The sequence below is a fragment of the Anolis carolinensis genome, chromosome 4 (genome assembly GCF_035594765.1).
Source record: "Anolis carolinensis isolate JA03-04 chromosome 4, rAnoCar3.1.pri, whole genome shotgun sequence".
In the NCBI taxonomy this organism is placed as follows: domain Eukaryota; kingdom Metazoa; phylum Chordata; class Lepidosauria; order Squamata; family Dactyloidae; genus Anolis; species Anolis carolinensis.
The window spans coordinates 56,871,108-56,888,576 of record NC_085844.1 but is presented as its reverse complement, the minus strand read 5'-3'; the positions used below and the strand labels follow the sequence as shown (position 1 = coordinate 56,888,576).

The 17,469-nt window shown below is 43.6% G+C and overlaps 1 protein-coding gene across 6 annotated transcripts in view; it reads left to right on the top strand.

The window, feature by feature from the left end:
• The window catches only part of rbbp8 (RB binding protein 8, endonuclease), an 82,064-nt gene extending 65,572 nt beyond the window's left edge, over positions 1 to 16,492 (top strand). For all 6 annotated transcript variants that reach the window (XM_062980453.1, XM_062980450.1, XM_062980449.1 and 3 more), the window contains 2 exons: positions 13,879 to 14,020; positions 15,939 to 16,492. In XM_062980453.1, the coding sequence (XP_062836523.1) occupies positions 13,879 to 14,020; positions 15,939 to 16,036 (240 nt within the window). In that variant the 3' untranslated portion in view covers positions 16,037 to 16,492. The remainder of the gene's footprint in view (positions 1 to 13,878; positions 14,021 to 15,938) is intronic.
• Positions 16,493 to 17,469: the final 977 nt, after the last annotated feature.

The following is a 17,469-nucleotide window of genomic DNA, read 5'->3' as shown; positions in this document are numbered from 1 at the left end:
CACACACTGTTGCTGGTATGTTGGCCAACTTTCAACTCCCTCCTAAGGTTTTCTATAGGGTTGAGATCTGGAGACCGGCTAGGCCACTCCAGGACCTTGAAATGCTTCTTAGGAAGCCACTCCTTCGTTGCCCTGGCAGTGTACTTGGGATCATTGTCATGCTGAAAGACCCAGCCAGGTTTCATCTTCAGTGCCCTTGCTGATGGAAGGAGGTTTGCACTCAAAATCTCACGATGCATGGCCCCATTCCTTCTCTCATGTATACAGATCAGTTGCCCCGGTCCCTTTGCAGAGAAACAGCCCCAAAGCATGATGTTGCCACCCCCACACTTCACAGTAGGTATGGTGTTCTTTGGATGCAACTCAGCATTCTTTCTCTTCCAAACACAATGAGTTGTGTTTCTGCCAAACAGTTCTACTTTGGTTTCATCTGACCATATGACATTCTCCCAGTACTCTTCTGGATCATCCAAATGCTCTCTAGCAAACTTCATTCAGGCCCGGACATGTACTGGCTTAAGCAGAGGGACACGTCTGACACTGAAGGATCTGAGTCCTTGGCGGCATAGTGTGTTACTGATGGTAGCCTTTGTGACATTGGTCACAGCTCTCTGCACGTCATTCATTAAGTCCCACCTTGTGGTTCTGAGATTTTTGCTCACAGTTCTTGTGATCATTTTGACCCCACGGGGTGAGATCTTGCGTGGAGCCCCAGATCGAGGGAGATTATCAGTGGTCTTGTATGTCTTCCATTTTCTAATTCTTGCTCCCACAGTTGATTTCTTCACACCAAGCTGCTTGTCTGTTGCAGATTCAGTCTTCCCAGTCTGGTGCAGGGCTACAATTTTGTTTCTGGTGTCCTTAGACAGCTTTTTGGTCTTCACCATAGTGGAGTTTGGAGTGTGACTGCTTGAGGTTGTGGACAGGTGTCTTTTATACTAATAACAAGTTCAAATAGGTGCCATTACTACAGGTAATGAGTGGAGTCTCTTGAAGAAGAAGTTACAAGTCTGTGAGACCCAGAAATCTTGCTTGTTTGTACTTATTTTCCACTGTAATTTGCAAATAAATTCCTGAAAAATCAGACAATGTAATTTTCTGGATGTGTTTTCTCATGTTGTCTGTCATAGTTGAGGTCTACCTATGATGTCAATTACAGGCCTCTCTCATCTTTTTAAGTGGGAGAACTTGTAGAATTGGTATCTGACTAAATACTCCCCCCCCCCCCCCACTGTATATACCCAGGGACACATAAAATTTCTTGGGCCAAAAGTGGTTGAAATGTTTAAGAAGCCTTGGTGTAGAGGACTGGAATGGGAAATGAAACTTTATAGTTATAATCAACCTTGAAAGCTGGAGCTCTCCAACATAGATGATGTTTCACCCCGTTTTCAGGATTTCCTTCTATCTTTTCTATGGACCATAGACGAAATCACACCCTACTGGCCTGTGGATATGTTTTGATAAGACAGAGCACGTTGGGAAGAAATAGGCAGGGACTAGCTTACTTGAGCCACCTCCTATATATGGATCTAATCCATTGGCTTTTCCTTAGTCACACATGAGTTTTGACCTGTGGAATGATAGATTATACAAATACTTTTCCATCTGGAGTTATTGGACCTCACAAAGCATCTTGATACAAATTATATCCAGGAGCTAATGTAATTCATCTGTTTAGTCTACATCAAGCATGGGCAAATTTTGGGCCTTTAGGTGTTTTAGACTTCAACTCCTACAATTCCTATCAGCCATGAACAAACAGAGGTTTGCTCATGCCTGGCCTATATCATTTTGGGGGAGCAGAAAATCAATCTTATATCATCCCTGATAGATACAATTATTACAGTTTTAGCTTCCATTTTGAAACATTTTTCATTTGTGGTTTGTTCCGTTTAAAAAGACATATCAGTATGTTTATCAAATAGAAACTTGTTTTTAACAAGAAGATTGATAAAAGCTTTATTGCAGTAGTCTCCCAAATTACGCACAACTTTATTTATAGTCCACTGTCAAACTCAATTCTCTCTTCCCCAAATATGTGAAATCTAGAAGCCTTGAACAAAAAACAAAACACAAAAACAGGACAGAAAGCAGCTCTGTGTCTTGTGCCAAGATTTTTGTGTGAACAATTTTAATTTCCTGTCTCTGCACAGTGCTGGGCTTTTTCTCTCCAGGAATTTGGTTCTTCTTACATTTTGGCAAGTTACAGTAGTAACTACAAGATCGGAAACACTTGGGATAACTTTTGTATAGTAAAGAAATTGTAAGATTTAAGAACAGAACTGTTAGGCATTTATTGGAAGGAACTTTTAGTATAAACTATCCAAGATGTATGTTTTCATAAAAGCCTGTGGAATGTGAGCAGCAGCACAGAACCAAAATGATGGAATAAGGGGCAGAAGGCCTATGAATCAGACTAAAGCTGGAGCATTATACTTAGATATCTTTCAGTATGAGCATTGTGGTTAGTACCTGTGATTCTCAAATTCCCTTTTGACAACTTAAGGAAGTGTCCAAAGAGTACACAGAATTGACATACAGTGTTCCCTCACTACTTCGCGGTTCACTTTTTGTGGATTCGCTGTTTTGCGGTTTTTCAATAAACTCTAAAAAAAATTATAAATAATAAAAAATTACAATTTACAGCCTAAGGAAGGGAGGAAGGAGAAGCCGTAGGGAGAGAAAAGGAGCCCAAGCGGCAACAGAAGGAGAAGGAGGCGATTTATCAACACACTGTTGGTTGATAATTTTATTTATTTATTTCTTACAATATTTTTTTTCTTCGTGTACTCTGTGAATGCACACTAATGGAGAGGCTGCGCCTGCGCAGGTCCCAACGGAAACTCTTCCCAAGCTGAAGTTTAAATTTTGGCGGTAGCCACGCCCCTCCGTCCCCGGAGGGCATATAAGGCAGCCCTTGGCGTCTGCTCTCCAGTTCCTTTTTTTCCGCCGCAAGGTTCACTTCGGATTCTCATGTCTACGACTCGCTTCAAGCGCTGCACTCAGTGTGCCGCTAAAATTCCTGACTCCGACGGCCACGCCAAGTGCCTCTACTGCCTCGGAGAAGCACATGTCGTCGGTACCTGCCGTTTCTGCCTGGCCCTAACGGCCCAGGCTCGAAAAAATAGAGCCGCGAGGCTTAGAGCGGCGCTCTACGAAAAATCGCTCGCTCCTGAACCCGCTCCGTCGACTTCGGGCACGAAGTCGCCGCTTAACCCGGAATCGATGTCGTCTTCAGCGGCTAAAGCCCCTTCGGTCTCGTCTAAGGCGTCCAGAGCCTCCAGGTCGTCCAAGGCCGCTAAACCACCGTGCACTCTCACCACGGCCACGGTGTCGACACGTTCTGGTCGGGTCGGTCCTTCCTCGACGTCGAGCTCGGTAGCTTCCGTTTCCTCGGCTCGATCCCAGCTCGGGGCTCCTCCATCGACCTCCGCGATGAAGATCGCCTTTAAAAGGGCTCATGAGGAAGCTCGTCGGACCCAATCCGACTCAGCAATGATCCCTCCCACACCGGGTAAATCCCTGAGGGTTCCATCAAAACAACCGCTCGCTAAGAAGAGGGCAACCCAACGCTCTTCCTCTTCTGCCTCCTCCAAGATGGATGTCCCTTCTTCGGCAACTTCTTCTAGAAGGTCTTCTCCGATCGCTCCCGCTCAGCGACCTCGCCAGCCTTCTCCTCACCAACTCTCGGACGGCGAGTTGCAGGACTCACCCCACCACTCCACTCAGACAGTGGTCAGGGTCCCATCTCCTCGACCTGCTGCTTCTCATCGTTCATCTCGTCAGCAGCTTTTTCCCCCGACCTCGACACCGGAACGGGGTAGACAAACCACTCGCCTGGCTCGAGCGGTCCAGGCTTCGGCCTCCAAACAAACTCGGCTGCAGATAGCTCCTGCTCTTGAGGCGGTGCCGCCACCAGAGACTGTGTTGTCATCTCCCCCCCAGTCCCCTCAAGGGGCTGGGGACGATGAGATAGAGATTGATCGCCCGGATTCTGCTCTCTCGGCCTCGGTGGTATCCTTAGGCCTCGATCTCTCTCCTCCCCATGATGCCTATGAGGTGGATCCTCCTTCGCCTACCGACAACATTCGGGCTTTCTCCGAGCAAATGATTAGAATGGCTGATGCCCTGGGTTTAGAAATTAAACAGACTTCCAAAGCAGTAACTGACCCGGTTTTCAAACGGGTCCAAGCCCAGGCCCCTCCAGCCACGCTGTTGCCGTTCTTACCCTATCTCCTCGATGTTATCCAATCTTCGTGGAAAACCCCCTCCTCGATCCCTCCTACCTCGAAGAGAATCGAGTCTTGGTATCGTACGGATGACGACACCTTAGAATGGCTTAAACACCACCCCGACCCGAATTCCATGGTCGTGAAGGCCTCTCAGTCCTCCGGTCGTGAATCCACTACCCCTGCAGACAGAGAGGGTAAAAGGTTCGACGCGGTCGGCAGAAAGCTCTACTCCGGAGCCCTTCTACTTTGTCGAATGGCGAACTATGGGGCCTGTATGGGGGCATACCAGCAGATCCTCTGGGAAAAAGCTCAGCCCTTCTTCGCGAAGTTGTCCGACGAAGACCGGTCGGTCATGTCCACCCTCCAACAAGAGGCCGATTCGTTAGCGCATCATCAAATCCAGATGGCTAAGCATACGGGCGACACGGCCGGCAAGATGATCGCCCACGCCATTGCCATTCGCCGCCACGCCTGGCTGAGATCTTCCGGCTTATCTTCTTCCTCGAGGCAGGTCATCGAGGACCTCCCCTTCGACGCCATGGGCCTCTTTAATGCTGGCACCGATGACAAGCTTAAAACCAACCATGACTTTAAAGTTCTAGCCACTAAATGCGGCGATCAACCCCAGGCTCACCGCACCAAGTGGTTTCCTCAACGCTTTCGACGCTTCCCGCCTCCTTCTTACCGCCAGCAATCTTTCAGACGTCCCTCGGTATCGAACAACCAAAATCGCCATCAGCCCCGTCGGGCCGCACAACCTCAAAGACAGCGCGGCCGGGCCACCCCCACCGCTGGTCAACCTATCCGGCGTTCCTGACGCCATCTCTCCTTCCAAAGACTCTTTCTCCGGTACCGATGTCGTTCTCACTCCTCCACACCCCTCTCCTCCACCAAATCAACCTCATGGTCTCTTTATAGACCGCCTGGCTCCCTTCTTTCACCGGTGGAAATCTATTACTTCAGATGCCTGGGTTCTAAAAATTGTCCAAGAAGGCTATGCCTTAGAATTCGAAGAACTCCCTCCCACCGGTCAGGTCCTTCTCTCCAACCCCTCTCAAGAAATTCTCGCAGAGGTCGACGCTCTCCTCGCCAAAGGGGCTATTCGGCCTTCTCCATCGGCACAGGACCCTCAAAGCTTCTTCTCCAGGTACTTTACGGTCCCGAAGAGGGGTGGGGGCCTCCGCCCAATTCTAGACTTGCGCATGCTCAATGTCTTCATACGCCCAACCAAGTTCAGGATGGTCTCCATCGCCTCCATCCTCCCGATGCTTCAGCGCGGAGACTACTTCGTGTCTATAGACCTCCGAGACGCCTATTTCCACGTGGCGATTCGAGAAAACCACAGGCGCTTCCTCTCTTTCAAGGTCCTCGACCAAACCTACCAGTTCACCGTTTTGCCCTTTGGCCTCGCTACCGCCCCAAGGGTCTTTACCAAAGTCGTCGCTGTCGTGGCTGCCCACCTCCGGCTCCAGGGGATCACAGTTTTTCCCTATCTAGACGACTGGCTTCTGGTCGGATCCGACCCTGTCCTACTCCGTCGACACGTCGACTACACCCTCTCTCTTCTAGATTCTCTCGGTCTCCAGCTAAACCACGAAAAATCTCACCTCATCCCGTCGAACAAGATCCGCTTCATCGGCGCCCTGTTCGACTCAATCGCTCAGACTGTCTCGCTCCCGCTCGACAGGTTTCTAGCTCTCCGTCATCAAATCATCTTCTGCGAGACCCACCGAAGAGTTCGGGCTCGATCCATTCAAATACTGCTGGGCCACATGGCCTCCACAGTCCTCACGACCCCGTTCGCCAGGCTCCGTCTCCGGTCCCTGCAGAGGTGGTTCATAGATGTTTTCAAGCCATTTCGCCACCCCAACTCGAGGTTTCTCTCGATCCCGCCTCATGTTCGTCGGTCGCTTCTCTGGTGGAAGTCCCTCTCCAACGTCTGCAGGGGTCTTCCGTTTCACTCGGTTCCTCCCTCGATCACCATAACCACAGACTCATCCAATTTCGGCTGGGGAGCCCACATGAAGGGCCTCACTGTTCGGGGCCTCTGGTCTCCCTCCGAGAAGGCCAATCACATAAACTTTCTCGAACTCCTTGCTATCTTCAAGGCTCTGAAAGCCTTCTCCCGCCTGATCTCCCAAAGATCTGTCCTCGTACAGTCAGACAACACAGTAGCAGTATTCTACATCAACAAACAGGGCGGCACGGGCTCAAGGAAGCTGATGCTTCTCTCCTCCCAACTGTGGCATTGGTGCATAGCCCACAACATCCAAATCTCGGCGACTCACCTTCCCGGGATCCACAACGACTTGGCAGATGCCCTCAGCAGAATGACGACTTCCTCCCACGAGTGGATGCTCGACCCCGAGACTCTTCTTTCTCTCTTTCTCAAATGGGGTTTCCCCACCCTAGACCTCTTCGCTTCTCCCCAGAACGCTCAGCTGCCTCGGTACGGGGCAAGACTTCTCCCGTCCTCCTCTCCAGGCTGCCTGGGAGACGCCTTCCTTCTGGACTGGTCGGCGGAACCAATCTATCTCTTTCCGCCTTTTCCTCTGATACCGAAGGTCCTCCAGAGGCTCCGATCGGTACCGATGTCGGCGATCCTGATAGCGCCAGCCTGGCCTCGTCAACCGTGGTTCCCGGCTCTTCTTCATCTTTCCAAGGCGACCTTCTTCACTCTGCCTCTCCTACCACACCTCTTATCCAGAGAAAACGGCCAGATTCTACATCCGGATCTCCCCTCTCTACATCTCACTGCTTGGAGGATTCTCGCCTGACCTCCCTCCCGCAGAACTTACAAGAGGTCCTCCGCGCAGCTCACAAGCCGGCTACAACCAGGGCCTACACTTATAAAGTCTCTCGCTTTCGTTCCTTTCTTCGCTCCCGAGGGATCACTGCTTTCCCAACCTCGGTACCGATTGTGCTGGACTTCCTTATGTCTCTAGCAGAACAAAAGCTTTCTCTTGCCTCTATGAAATCTTACCTGGCCGCTCTATCATGGTGCTTTCAGCAGCATGGTAGACCATCATTGTTTTCCGATCACCTCGTCAAGACCTTCTTAAAAGGATACAACAACATCTGCCCACCGGCCCAACCTCCTACCCCAGGCTGGAACCTCGAGCTTGTCCTTTCCCAGCTCACTGCTTCTCCCTTTGAACCTTTGGCCTCGACCGACCTACGTCTCCTTTCTTGGAAAGTTGCCTTCTTGGTGGCCATAACCTCAGCGCGCAGACCCTCGGAGCTGGCGGCCCTTCGGGTCGATGAACCCTACCTCCGCTTTCATCACGACCGCGCCGTTCTCCGTCCGGACATCACCTTCCTTCCCAAGGTGGTCTCTGCTTTTCACCTTAACCAGGACATTGTCCTTCCCGCTTTCTTCCCAGACCCCTCGTCTCCCCTTGAGCGGAGACTGCACCTCCTTGATGTGCGTAGAGCACTTCTGTTCTACCGAGACCGTACTAAGGACATTCGAAAGACCCCAAAACTTTTTGTGGCCCATGCCCCAGATAAACTGGGCAATCCTATTTCTTCTCAAAGACTCTCACACTGGATTGCTCAGGCCATTGAACTGGCCTATGAACTAGCCAAAAGACCTCCTCCCCCGTCGGTCCGCCCGCGTTCGACGAGAGGTCTCTCCACGTCGACTGCCTTCCTAAGGGGCATTTCCCTGGACTCCATCTGCAAGGCAGCGATCTGGTCTAACCCCCTTACATTTGTGTCTCACTACAGGTTAGACCAAAAGACTTTGAAGGATGCCGCCTTTGCTAGGGCGGTTTTATCCTCATGCTTGTCCTAACCTTCTGCATTTATGACTTCTATGTGGGTGCCTTTTCTCATGCGACCCTCTTGTTGTTTTTTCCTGTTTGGTACATGTTTGCACTACTCTCCTGATGATCCGTGCCTTATTGCTATTGCCTTCCCCCTTAGGGGAATGATGTTTTCCTGTTTTTCACATGTGCTCTTAAAGGGTTATATCATGCCTGACCGAACTGCCTTCGGTGTTTGGCGTGTGTTTGATGCAATACCTTAATGGGTCCTTGGACCAGGGTTTCTTTGATGTTTTCATGTTTAATAAACATATGTTTGGACAGTTTTCTCGTTGTCAGGGTTTGCTTAGCCCGCCTCCGAGACCTAAGCTTGCTAGTCTCCATTAGTGTGCATTCACAGAGTACACGAAGAAAAAGGACAGGTTGCTTACCTGTAACCATGTTTCTTCGAGTGTACTCTGTGAATTCACACAAGCCCGCCCTTCCTTCCCCTCTGGCAAACCCTCTTCCTTTCTCGTTGCCTTTGCGGCGTAGGAACTGGAGAGCAGACGCCAAGGGCTGCCTTATATGCCCTCCGGGGACGGAGGGGCGTGGCTACCGCCAAAATTTAAACTTCAGCTTGGGAAGAGTTTCCGTTGGGACCTGCGCAGGCGCAGCCTCTCCATTAGTGTGAATTCACAGAGTACACTCGAAGAAACATGGTTACAGGTAAGCAACCTGTCCATATCCCGCCCTTCTCACCCAATAGGGGACTCAGGGCGGCTTACAATAAAACACATATATAAAATTGTACAATGCACTGTGAATCAATTAAAAAGTTATTAAATTACATCAGACATTCATAAAAAACACTTATAAAATACAGATGGGCATGTTTGAGCCTAAAAGACTGAGTCTGTCAATTGAGACTTAAAATAGTGTATAACTACTAAAATAATGTATAAATATTAAAATGAATATAGTGTCCCTACTTTGCGAATTTTCACTCATTGTGGGTGGTCCTGGAACGTAACCCCCCGATAAGTGAGGGAACACTGTAATACTATACCTTTATTAATATAGTTCTTATTTAGGCTGTGTCTCTTTTTGAAGGGAGTCAGATAATTATTTTTGGAGACACACAAGAAAAGTAGAAAGATGGTATGGCTCTTCTGTTATATGAGAAAGGAATTGGTACCCATTCTATTTCACTATAAAAATTAACAGACATTGATAGATATATCCTTTTTAAAAATCTTCTTTTCTGTATTGTATGACAATGACTATTTGGCTATGAATAGTTTTATTCTGTCCTTAACCAACTGTCTGTTAAGTCATTTGCTTTTAAAAAGTTGTGTGAACAAGTGTTTTTCTTGGTCCCTACCATAGTTTTACCAGGAGCATTTTTGGTAATTCCTGTTATGACATGATTCACATATGTTAGGTTATGTTCTGTAACTTGTAGCTACTTTTTTACCTGTGTCACATATTATGAGTGTTTCACCAGGAATATATAGTCCAGTTTCTGCATCCAGGTTAGCATCACTTCCTAGTGGAAAGACAAAATCAGTATTTCATCTTACTAGGGAATATGCTACAATTTTAAAAGCCAGAGACGCCCCTGCTATCCATTTGATGCTACTAAACTTGCTGCACTGAGTAGCACCAATGTGTTTGCCCGTACTATGAATTTGCCATTTTGCAAGCTTGGTTGCAACTTTGTAGACTGAAAAAGCTAGTGCGTGGCCCTGTGTTTTGCACTAGAAGTAAGATTTTAGCAGAATTCCATACAGCTCTGAATTCATTTTCTTCTGATCTCTTATTTGTTTTAGAGATTTTACCTTGTTTTCCTCTGCTGTAGAAAAGCTATTGTTTACTCCCTGATCTCCAGCACTTTACTCCCATCCCTTTTGCACATGCCCTCCCTTGCCCCATTTTTGCCATGATGCCTGTTGATGTACATTGTGATGTTTTATTGTATTGTTATAACTGTTGTAATTATATTGTTGTGGTTTTAATTTTATCTGTTGACACTTGGGCTTGGTCCTCATGTTAGCTGCTCCAAGTCCCTTTGGGGAGATGAAGGTGGGTTATAAAAATAAAGTTATTATATTATACTAGCTTGGGGACCCGGTGTTGCCCAGGTTGTTAGGTAATGTTCGGTAATATCACTGAAGTTTGGTCCAGATCCATAATTGGCTTGATTCAGTTCTATCTGGATTAGGGTGAACTACAGCTCCCAGATTTCCAGGGCAATCACCCCCAAACCTTGTCAGTATTCGCAGTTGGCCATGTTGTGTGTGGGTGCCAAGTTTGGTCCAGATCCATCGTCAGCTGAGTTCAGGGCTCTCTGGATAAGAGTAAACTACATCTCCCAGATTTGAGGTCAATCACCCCCAAACCAGGCCTGTATGCACAGTTGGCCATGTTGGGTCTGTGTGCCAAGTTTGGTCCAGATCTGACATCAGCGGGGTTCAGTGCTTTCTGGATGCAGGAGAACTACAACTCCTAAAACCAAGGTCCATTCCCCTAAACCCTACAGTATGTTCAGTTTTTCATGGGGCTTCTCTGCCAAGTATGGTCCCAGTCCATTGTTGGTGGGGATCACAGTATCAATGAAGGTACTGCAAGTCTCATTATCTGTGGCAAGTTTGGCCCAGATCCATCATGGTTGGGTTAACAGTGCTCTGTGGATGTAGGTCAAGTACAACTCTTATAAGTCATGGTGAATTCTCTCCAAACCTCTTGTTCAGTTGCTGATCAGTTCTTCTGTTAACTGTGTGTTGTAGGAAAGAGTAGGAAAGGATTAAGGTAGAGGCAGTGGGCAGGGTCATGCAAATTAAGAAAACTTGGGATGTCCATTCTGGAGGAAAAACAGAACATCTAGGATGAAATTGTCCTCTTGTGAAAGCCTTTGCTTGGGTGGGGGGCAGAATGCTGTTTGTGGAGGACACTGGCAGGGTTTGGGCTATATGTTCATCGCAGTCACTATAACTTGCATGTCGGTGGAGGGAGGGCCATTGGTGTCTCCTGCTTAGTGGGAACTATAGCTGTTTGTGGAGGCGAGAAGCTGTCTGTGTAAGTGGACACCACCACCACATACACACATACACATTTTTCACTTTTACTATGTGTATAGATAGATAGATTAAAGGCATTGGAAATAGGATATTGGGAAGTTTTCTTAGATGTTTCTCCCTCCTCTGATCAGTTCCAAACAGGCCAAAAAATAGTGAAGAAAACATTTCAACTGAATATGTGAATTGCTTCTATTAGAAAACATAGTCTAGAAGGCAATGTAAGAAATATTCTATGCTGTGTTTTTAGTTTTGTGATTCATTTTTATCCTGCAGTTGTCAAATGAAGGGTTTACATGGATAAACAAGTCTTTACATTTTTACTCTGTTAAACTATTACTTTGAATTATAATGTTAACCTTTTTCCATACTAGAAGAAGAATTTCCTCCCTTTTTGATAACTACCATTTGGTGGGATTTCTTGGTAAATTTTTTGATCCAGGATGTGTTTGGAATTTACAAGACTGTCAAATTTCTAGTTAAATTGGAACATTGAGAAAAGAGATTTCTCGGTGAATAAACACAGTGGTACTGTATCACACAGTTTGACAAGGACTGGCTTGAAGGACAACATATCCTACATACATCAGCGGTGAGGATTAAAATTCTTGCCTTGCTTAATGCACTTGGAAGCTTCTATATTGAGCCTTTGTGTGTACGCCTTTGTGGGTTTTTAGCTGTTTTTTAGGTCAGTGAGGAGATACTGCATGTTATTTTCAGAACCTTAGGACTGTCAAGCTGCCAAACAAAACAAAACAATCCTAAAGGACATCTAGATGCAATGTCCTAAAGACCGCATTGAAGCAAGTTGAAAAGATGGATGGAAAAATGTCTAGATGCTAAATAAATTCAAATGTTTAATAATCAGTGATGGCTAAGGCAAAGTCACTGTTGTCCAGCTGTAATTGTGATTTGTTTGCCCCTTCTGATAAACTCCTAAGCAAATAAGTTCTACATGTTATAACTTTCATTTCAAAGAAGAATTTTTGCAGTCTGTTATTGGTTGCCCTTCTATGTATCTTTTTCAGCTATACAACATCTTTTTTCAGGTCCAGTGACCAGAATTGTACATAGTATTCTAAGTATGGGTTCATCACAAGTATACAGTATTTAATGCTACAGGCAACATTATTCAGTTGCCAGCTTTGTGATCTGGAACTTTACTTTTAAACTGCAAGATGTAACTTAGTAAATCCTATAGAATAGAAGATATGTGGTAAAATATATGCTGGCAATGCAGGAAGCTAAATTTGTGAGAATGTGTAAGAACTCTGTGAGAGTCTGTATATGTATCAGCAGAAAACTGACTTCAGCATAAGACTAGGAAAATTCTTACTCAAATGTAAAAATAAGACACTAGAATGCCAGTCCTTCTAGCTTTGCCCTGTGAGATGTGAGCGGAAGTGATCTATAATAATCCTTACTAGTTGTCCAGTACACAGGGTGATGTAACAACAGGCAGCTAAAAGACTCAAAGTGTACAGAGGTTGAAATCATAAAGATAATTGGTTTTGATTGGATAGGTTGGAGCCCCCGGTGACGTAGTGGATTAAAGCCTTGTGACTTGAAGGTTGGGTTGCTGATCTGAAAGCTGCCACATTCGAATCCCACCCAGGGAGAGCGTGGATGAGCTCCCTCTATCAGCTCCAGCTCCATACGGGGACATGAGGGAAGCCTCCCACAAGGATGATAAAACATCAAAACATCCGGGTGTCCCCTGGATAACATCCTTGCAGACGGCCAATTCTCAGTTTCTCAAGTCGCTCCTGACACACACACAAAAAATGGATAGGTGTAAAGAACATGCAGCGAATACCTTTGCTTTGGTTGAATAGCTGACAAGCTGGACAAGGCTGCGGAGAGAATAAACGAGCTAAACAGAATGTGTTAAGGATATGCATTCTTTAGCTTAAAATGCAATTTTCCAAGCTCTGTACTGAAGTGATTTGATTCATCTGATGTAAAATCTGATGTATTTTATGTATGTATTTTATTCTGTTTTATTGTGATTATCTGGGCTTGGCCCCATGTTAGCTGTCCTGAGTCCCTACAGGGAGATGGAGATGGGATATAAAAATAAAGTTAGTTACTTACTTACTTAAAGAGTTAAGGTATTGTTACATTACTCCATGGATAAATGGACCCAGTTTTTTGAGGTCAATTGGTTTAACAAAAAAATACTAGAATTATACATAAGTAAGATTTCACTACTCTAGAATCAGCTCTACAGTTCATAGAGATGGATGAGAGACAGCTGTCAATATTAGGGCTTATAAAACTTTTTTATTCACAACCCCTTTCCACTCAATAAGTTTTACATGATCCAGGTATATAAATATAAAATAGGTATAAAAATTAAACATTTACTGATCAGCTATTGCAAGGCTTGCTAAAAAGGCTGGTTTTCCTTTTTTGTGGAGTACAGCTGAAAAATTTCCGTAGATTCCACTATAAACACTGCACGCTGTTTGTGTAAATGGTGGCATTCAGAAACCTTTTACTGTTGCCAAATTTTTGTGATCCCAACATGGAGCTAAACAGACCCCATTGGGACTAAGACCCACAATTTAAGAAGCAGTGAGCTATACTACTTCTGCAGAAAACATGTTTGCAGAAACAGAAGTAATGCATGGACATCATTTTGCATCTGAAAAAATAAAGACAACCTGCTGTAGATCACAGGATAAGTTAAAGAACCCAAAGACCTCAAGATACAGATTGTGACTTGTGGCAGATCGGCAAAAGCTGTGAAGTGGGTTGTTGCTACGTCTCTCCTTACAATGTTATTTCTTTTTACCAAGATTCTGAAATGTCTGTTAGTTTTATGCAGATTATCCTGAAGCAGAGAGGGAGAAGAAAATAGCAACCTGTTCAAGGCATCGATCTCGCTATGTTCCTCCTGACACACCAGAAAATTTCTGGGAGGTTGGATTCCCTTCTACCCAAATGTGTGTTGAAAGAGGTAGGTTTATAAAATAATGGATATATGAATCAAAGGGTTATGTCTCCTTCATGTTAAAATTTTCTCTGCTAATTTTATGTTAGATCAATAAGTTATGTCAGATCAATAAGCCATGAGTAATGGGTAATGAACTTGAAGTACCAACTCACAGTCTGCTACTAAAAATAGAATCCCTATTTTTATTTCTACTTTTAAGTTACAGCAATTGAAAGTGTTTCCTATGTTTCAAATACTTAACAAAGGCTTCCTTTACTTAGCTGTCCATGTACCTGGCAATAGAATTAATGACTTACATTTTTGGAAAAAGGAACTGTTGAGGTAGTTTGGAGATAAATTTAGCACGTGAACAGCTTAGATAAAAAATGCATTTCAAAGGCTTGATTTTTTACTACCTGCTACAGTACATGTATGATTAAAGTCTGTGGACTGTTTGAGATCCAGACATAAGATGAGTCCAAAGGAGAAAAACTGGGGGGGGGGGGGGGGGGGGGTACAGAAACAAAAAATCTCAGAAATCTTTCATCAAAGTCTTTATGTTGTATAGTTTGAATACCATGTCATAGATCTATTATTCATCATTGGAAAAGAACATATTCTTTTCAATTTTTCTGGGGGGAAAAACTGTTTTCCCCCAAAAAAATTTAGTTTTTTTCCAGACCCCATCTCTACTCTATAGTATGCAAAATCCATAGTGATTCTTTTCTCTTTTGAATGTGCCTTATGAATAAATGTTCCTCATAAATAATACTTGTTAGTAGTAAATTTCCTTACAGTAGTTTTTAAGAGACAAAATCTCTGCACATAGACAAACATATGCATACAAGAAGTATTAGTAATGTGCATCACTCTGAACTGCTGATTCAGCTTTACAGAAAAGACTACCTGTTGCAACAATATAGATGCAACGCCAAAGAGCCATTTCCTACCTCTCTTGTCTATCTGGAGAACAGATCATTCACCTGTATTACATGCAGAAAGAATGGAGGAATTTTAGGGCTAATTTTGAGAAAGAGATGTTTCTTTTTTCCTACTCACCCAAGATTGGCTTAGCTGAGACACAATTACTACATCTGTACTTTGAGCTTATGTTGTTTTCAGCCATATCCCATCAGGCCACATGATAACTTAACCAAATCCAGGCCCTTCCCCATTTTTAGCACAGATGAAGGACCTATGTCAGCTCATGTTTTGCCAGTGGAGGAAGCAAGTCTGTTACTGAAAATGATATGTATTAAGGTTTTATTAGTTATGGCAGTAAAAGCAGTATCACTGTGAAATACATTCCTTTTTAGAACCACCATTACCCAGTTTGGAAAACTCCTACTAAAGAGGAACATTTATTGCTTATACACATAGTTTGATTGATCGGAAACCACACTATATTTTCACTCACCGTGTAGTTTATATGCCATACATATGTACTGTGTAATTTCTCTTAGGTATTATGGAAGCTGATAAAGAACACATGCCAGAGCAGCTGAAATTTAATGGGTGTTCAACCATTGGTTTGAGTGAATAAGCATTTTAAATGTATTAACTATACACATATTCAGGAGTAGCTGCGTTAGCCATATAGCAGAATACAACAACATAAAAAATGTCCAAAATATCTATGCCTTTCTTGGACCAACCTGAAATGTACAGAAACATCATACAAGCTTTTGAAGTTCAGCTGGCTTCTTCATCAGGCCTTTATTTTGTCAAAATAGTGTTTTTCTTACCAGTTGAGATGGTCTGGAGAGATATTAGTTCAGGCAGAGTCACTCCTCTCTATAACAGTCTCCAAACATAAATGTTAAATAGGCCAATATACTTTGAAAGAGGATAAAAAATTTTCCTTGTCCATTTTTTTAGCACTTTATCTTACTAAAATTGTTTGATAAAGCTATTAAGTCTTTGTTTTTCTTTTTCTTTTAAGGTTATATAAAAGAAGATCTTGCTCCTTGCCCCCGTCCTAAAAGAAGGCAGCCATATAATGTGATGTTTTCTCCAAAAGGCAAAGAACAAAAAACATAACTGCAAAGTAAAATGTTTTAAAGATGGAGACATAAACTCTTTGTTTTGGTTCATATTTATAACTAATGCAATAGTAGATAATATGGAAAAATCAGGAATTCATTTTCCTCTTATCCTATAAAATTGTAGACCTTCTGTGGAACTATTTAATGTATATATTTTTGATTTTTAAATAAATAGATATATTTTGTATCTTCTCCTAGTTCTGCACCTTGTAGTATGGAAGGCTTGTTTCTGATTCTCTGCAGTTCTGCTGTCTGCATTCAAACTTGATGTAAGTTGGTGTGACTCCCTTGGACCAAGAAATGTTGCAGCTTCTTACGTTAGATCTAGAAAATTTAGGAAGAAACTTAGAGGGTGCTCCCATTTTGCACTGGATAACTTAATTGTCAATATTTGGGGGTTTTGTAATAACTTTTGGAAAAAAAATCTAATAAAAATGAATTTTCTTAATGACTTTTTATGCCAGTCCTTTCCAAAGCAAACTACCACAATGCTGTTATTAATGGATATATTACAAGGGCTTCCCAACACTACAGATGCTTTAGAATTCATGAGTGTCATTCTCTAGTGATCCTGGAATTGATTCTGAGGAAGGGTCAACATTTATAATCAGATCGTTATTAATTTTGCCTGTTTGCAGAGAGTGTTCAAATGACTTTTGTCATCCATCATTCAAACATCCTTTGAATATAGACTCTTTCAAGCACAACATATATTTAGAAATGATCTCCATGTGTTCATTGTCGCTTGCTACCAAGTAAAAATGCATATGATAGACAGCAAGCAACCTTTATTATTCACAGGAAAGTTTATAATTGCTTTCTTAATGTTTCTTAGTGTTTTATCATTTCACATATTTCAAAGTGATAATTCCTGAGTAGGTTGACTTCATAAGTCTTGGTGATCCAGTTTTTTCAGATCTGGGGGTCATCAGTCCCCCTGACCTAGTCTTGGGGGCAGTTGAGTCCCTCTTCCCTGAATTCATGGCTTTTGTATTGCTTAAGTCTTCTGCCATTCCTGCAAAGTTCCACTAATAAATCTGTGGTTAAAGCTTGCTAGATGTTTGTGGGAGGTATATTGAATGTTATATATCATTGTGGCTGATCCTTCTCTCACATTTGCATTTTTATAGTTTAATTTGTTTTACTTTATGACATTTGAAATTATTTCTGATGCAATAAGACTGAGATAAAGGAGAAACTGAAATCAATGCATAAATAATTGACTTTAACATAATAAACTCAATTAATAGGAGAAAGAACCCAAGCATTTTATAGTGTTCAGAAATATGGAACATGCGTCTTCCATTATTCTAATGGAAAATCAGAATACTAATATGCAATTCTTGAATCATCACCATTGTTTCTAAAAACTATTCCCTGTCATATTTTCCATTGTATCCTCAAAGGCCATGGGTACTGTAGAATTCA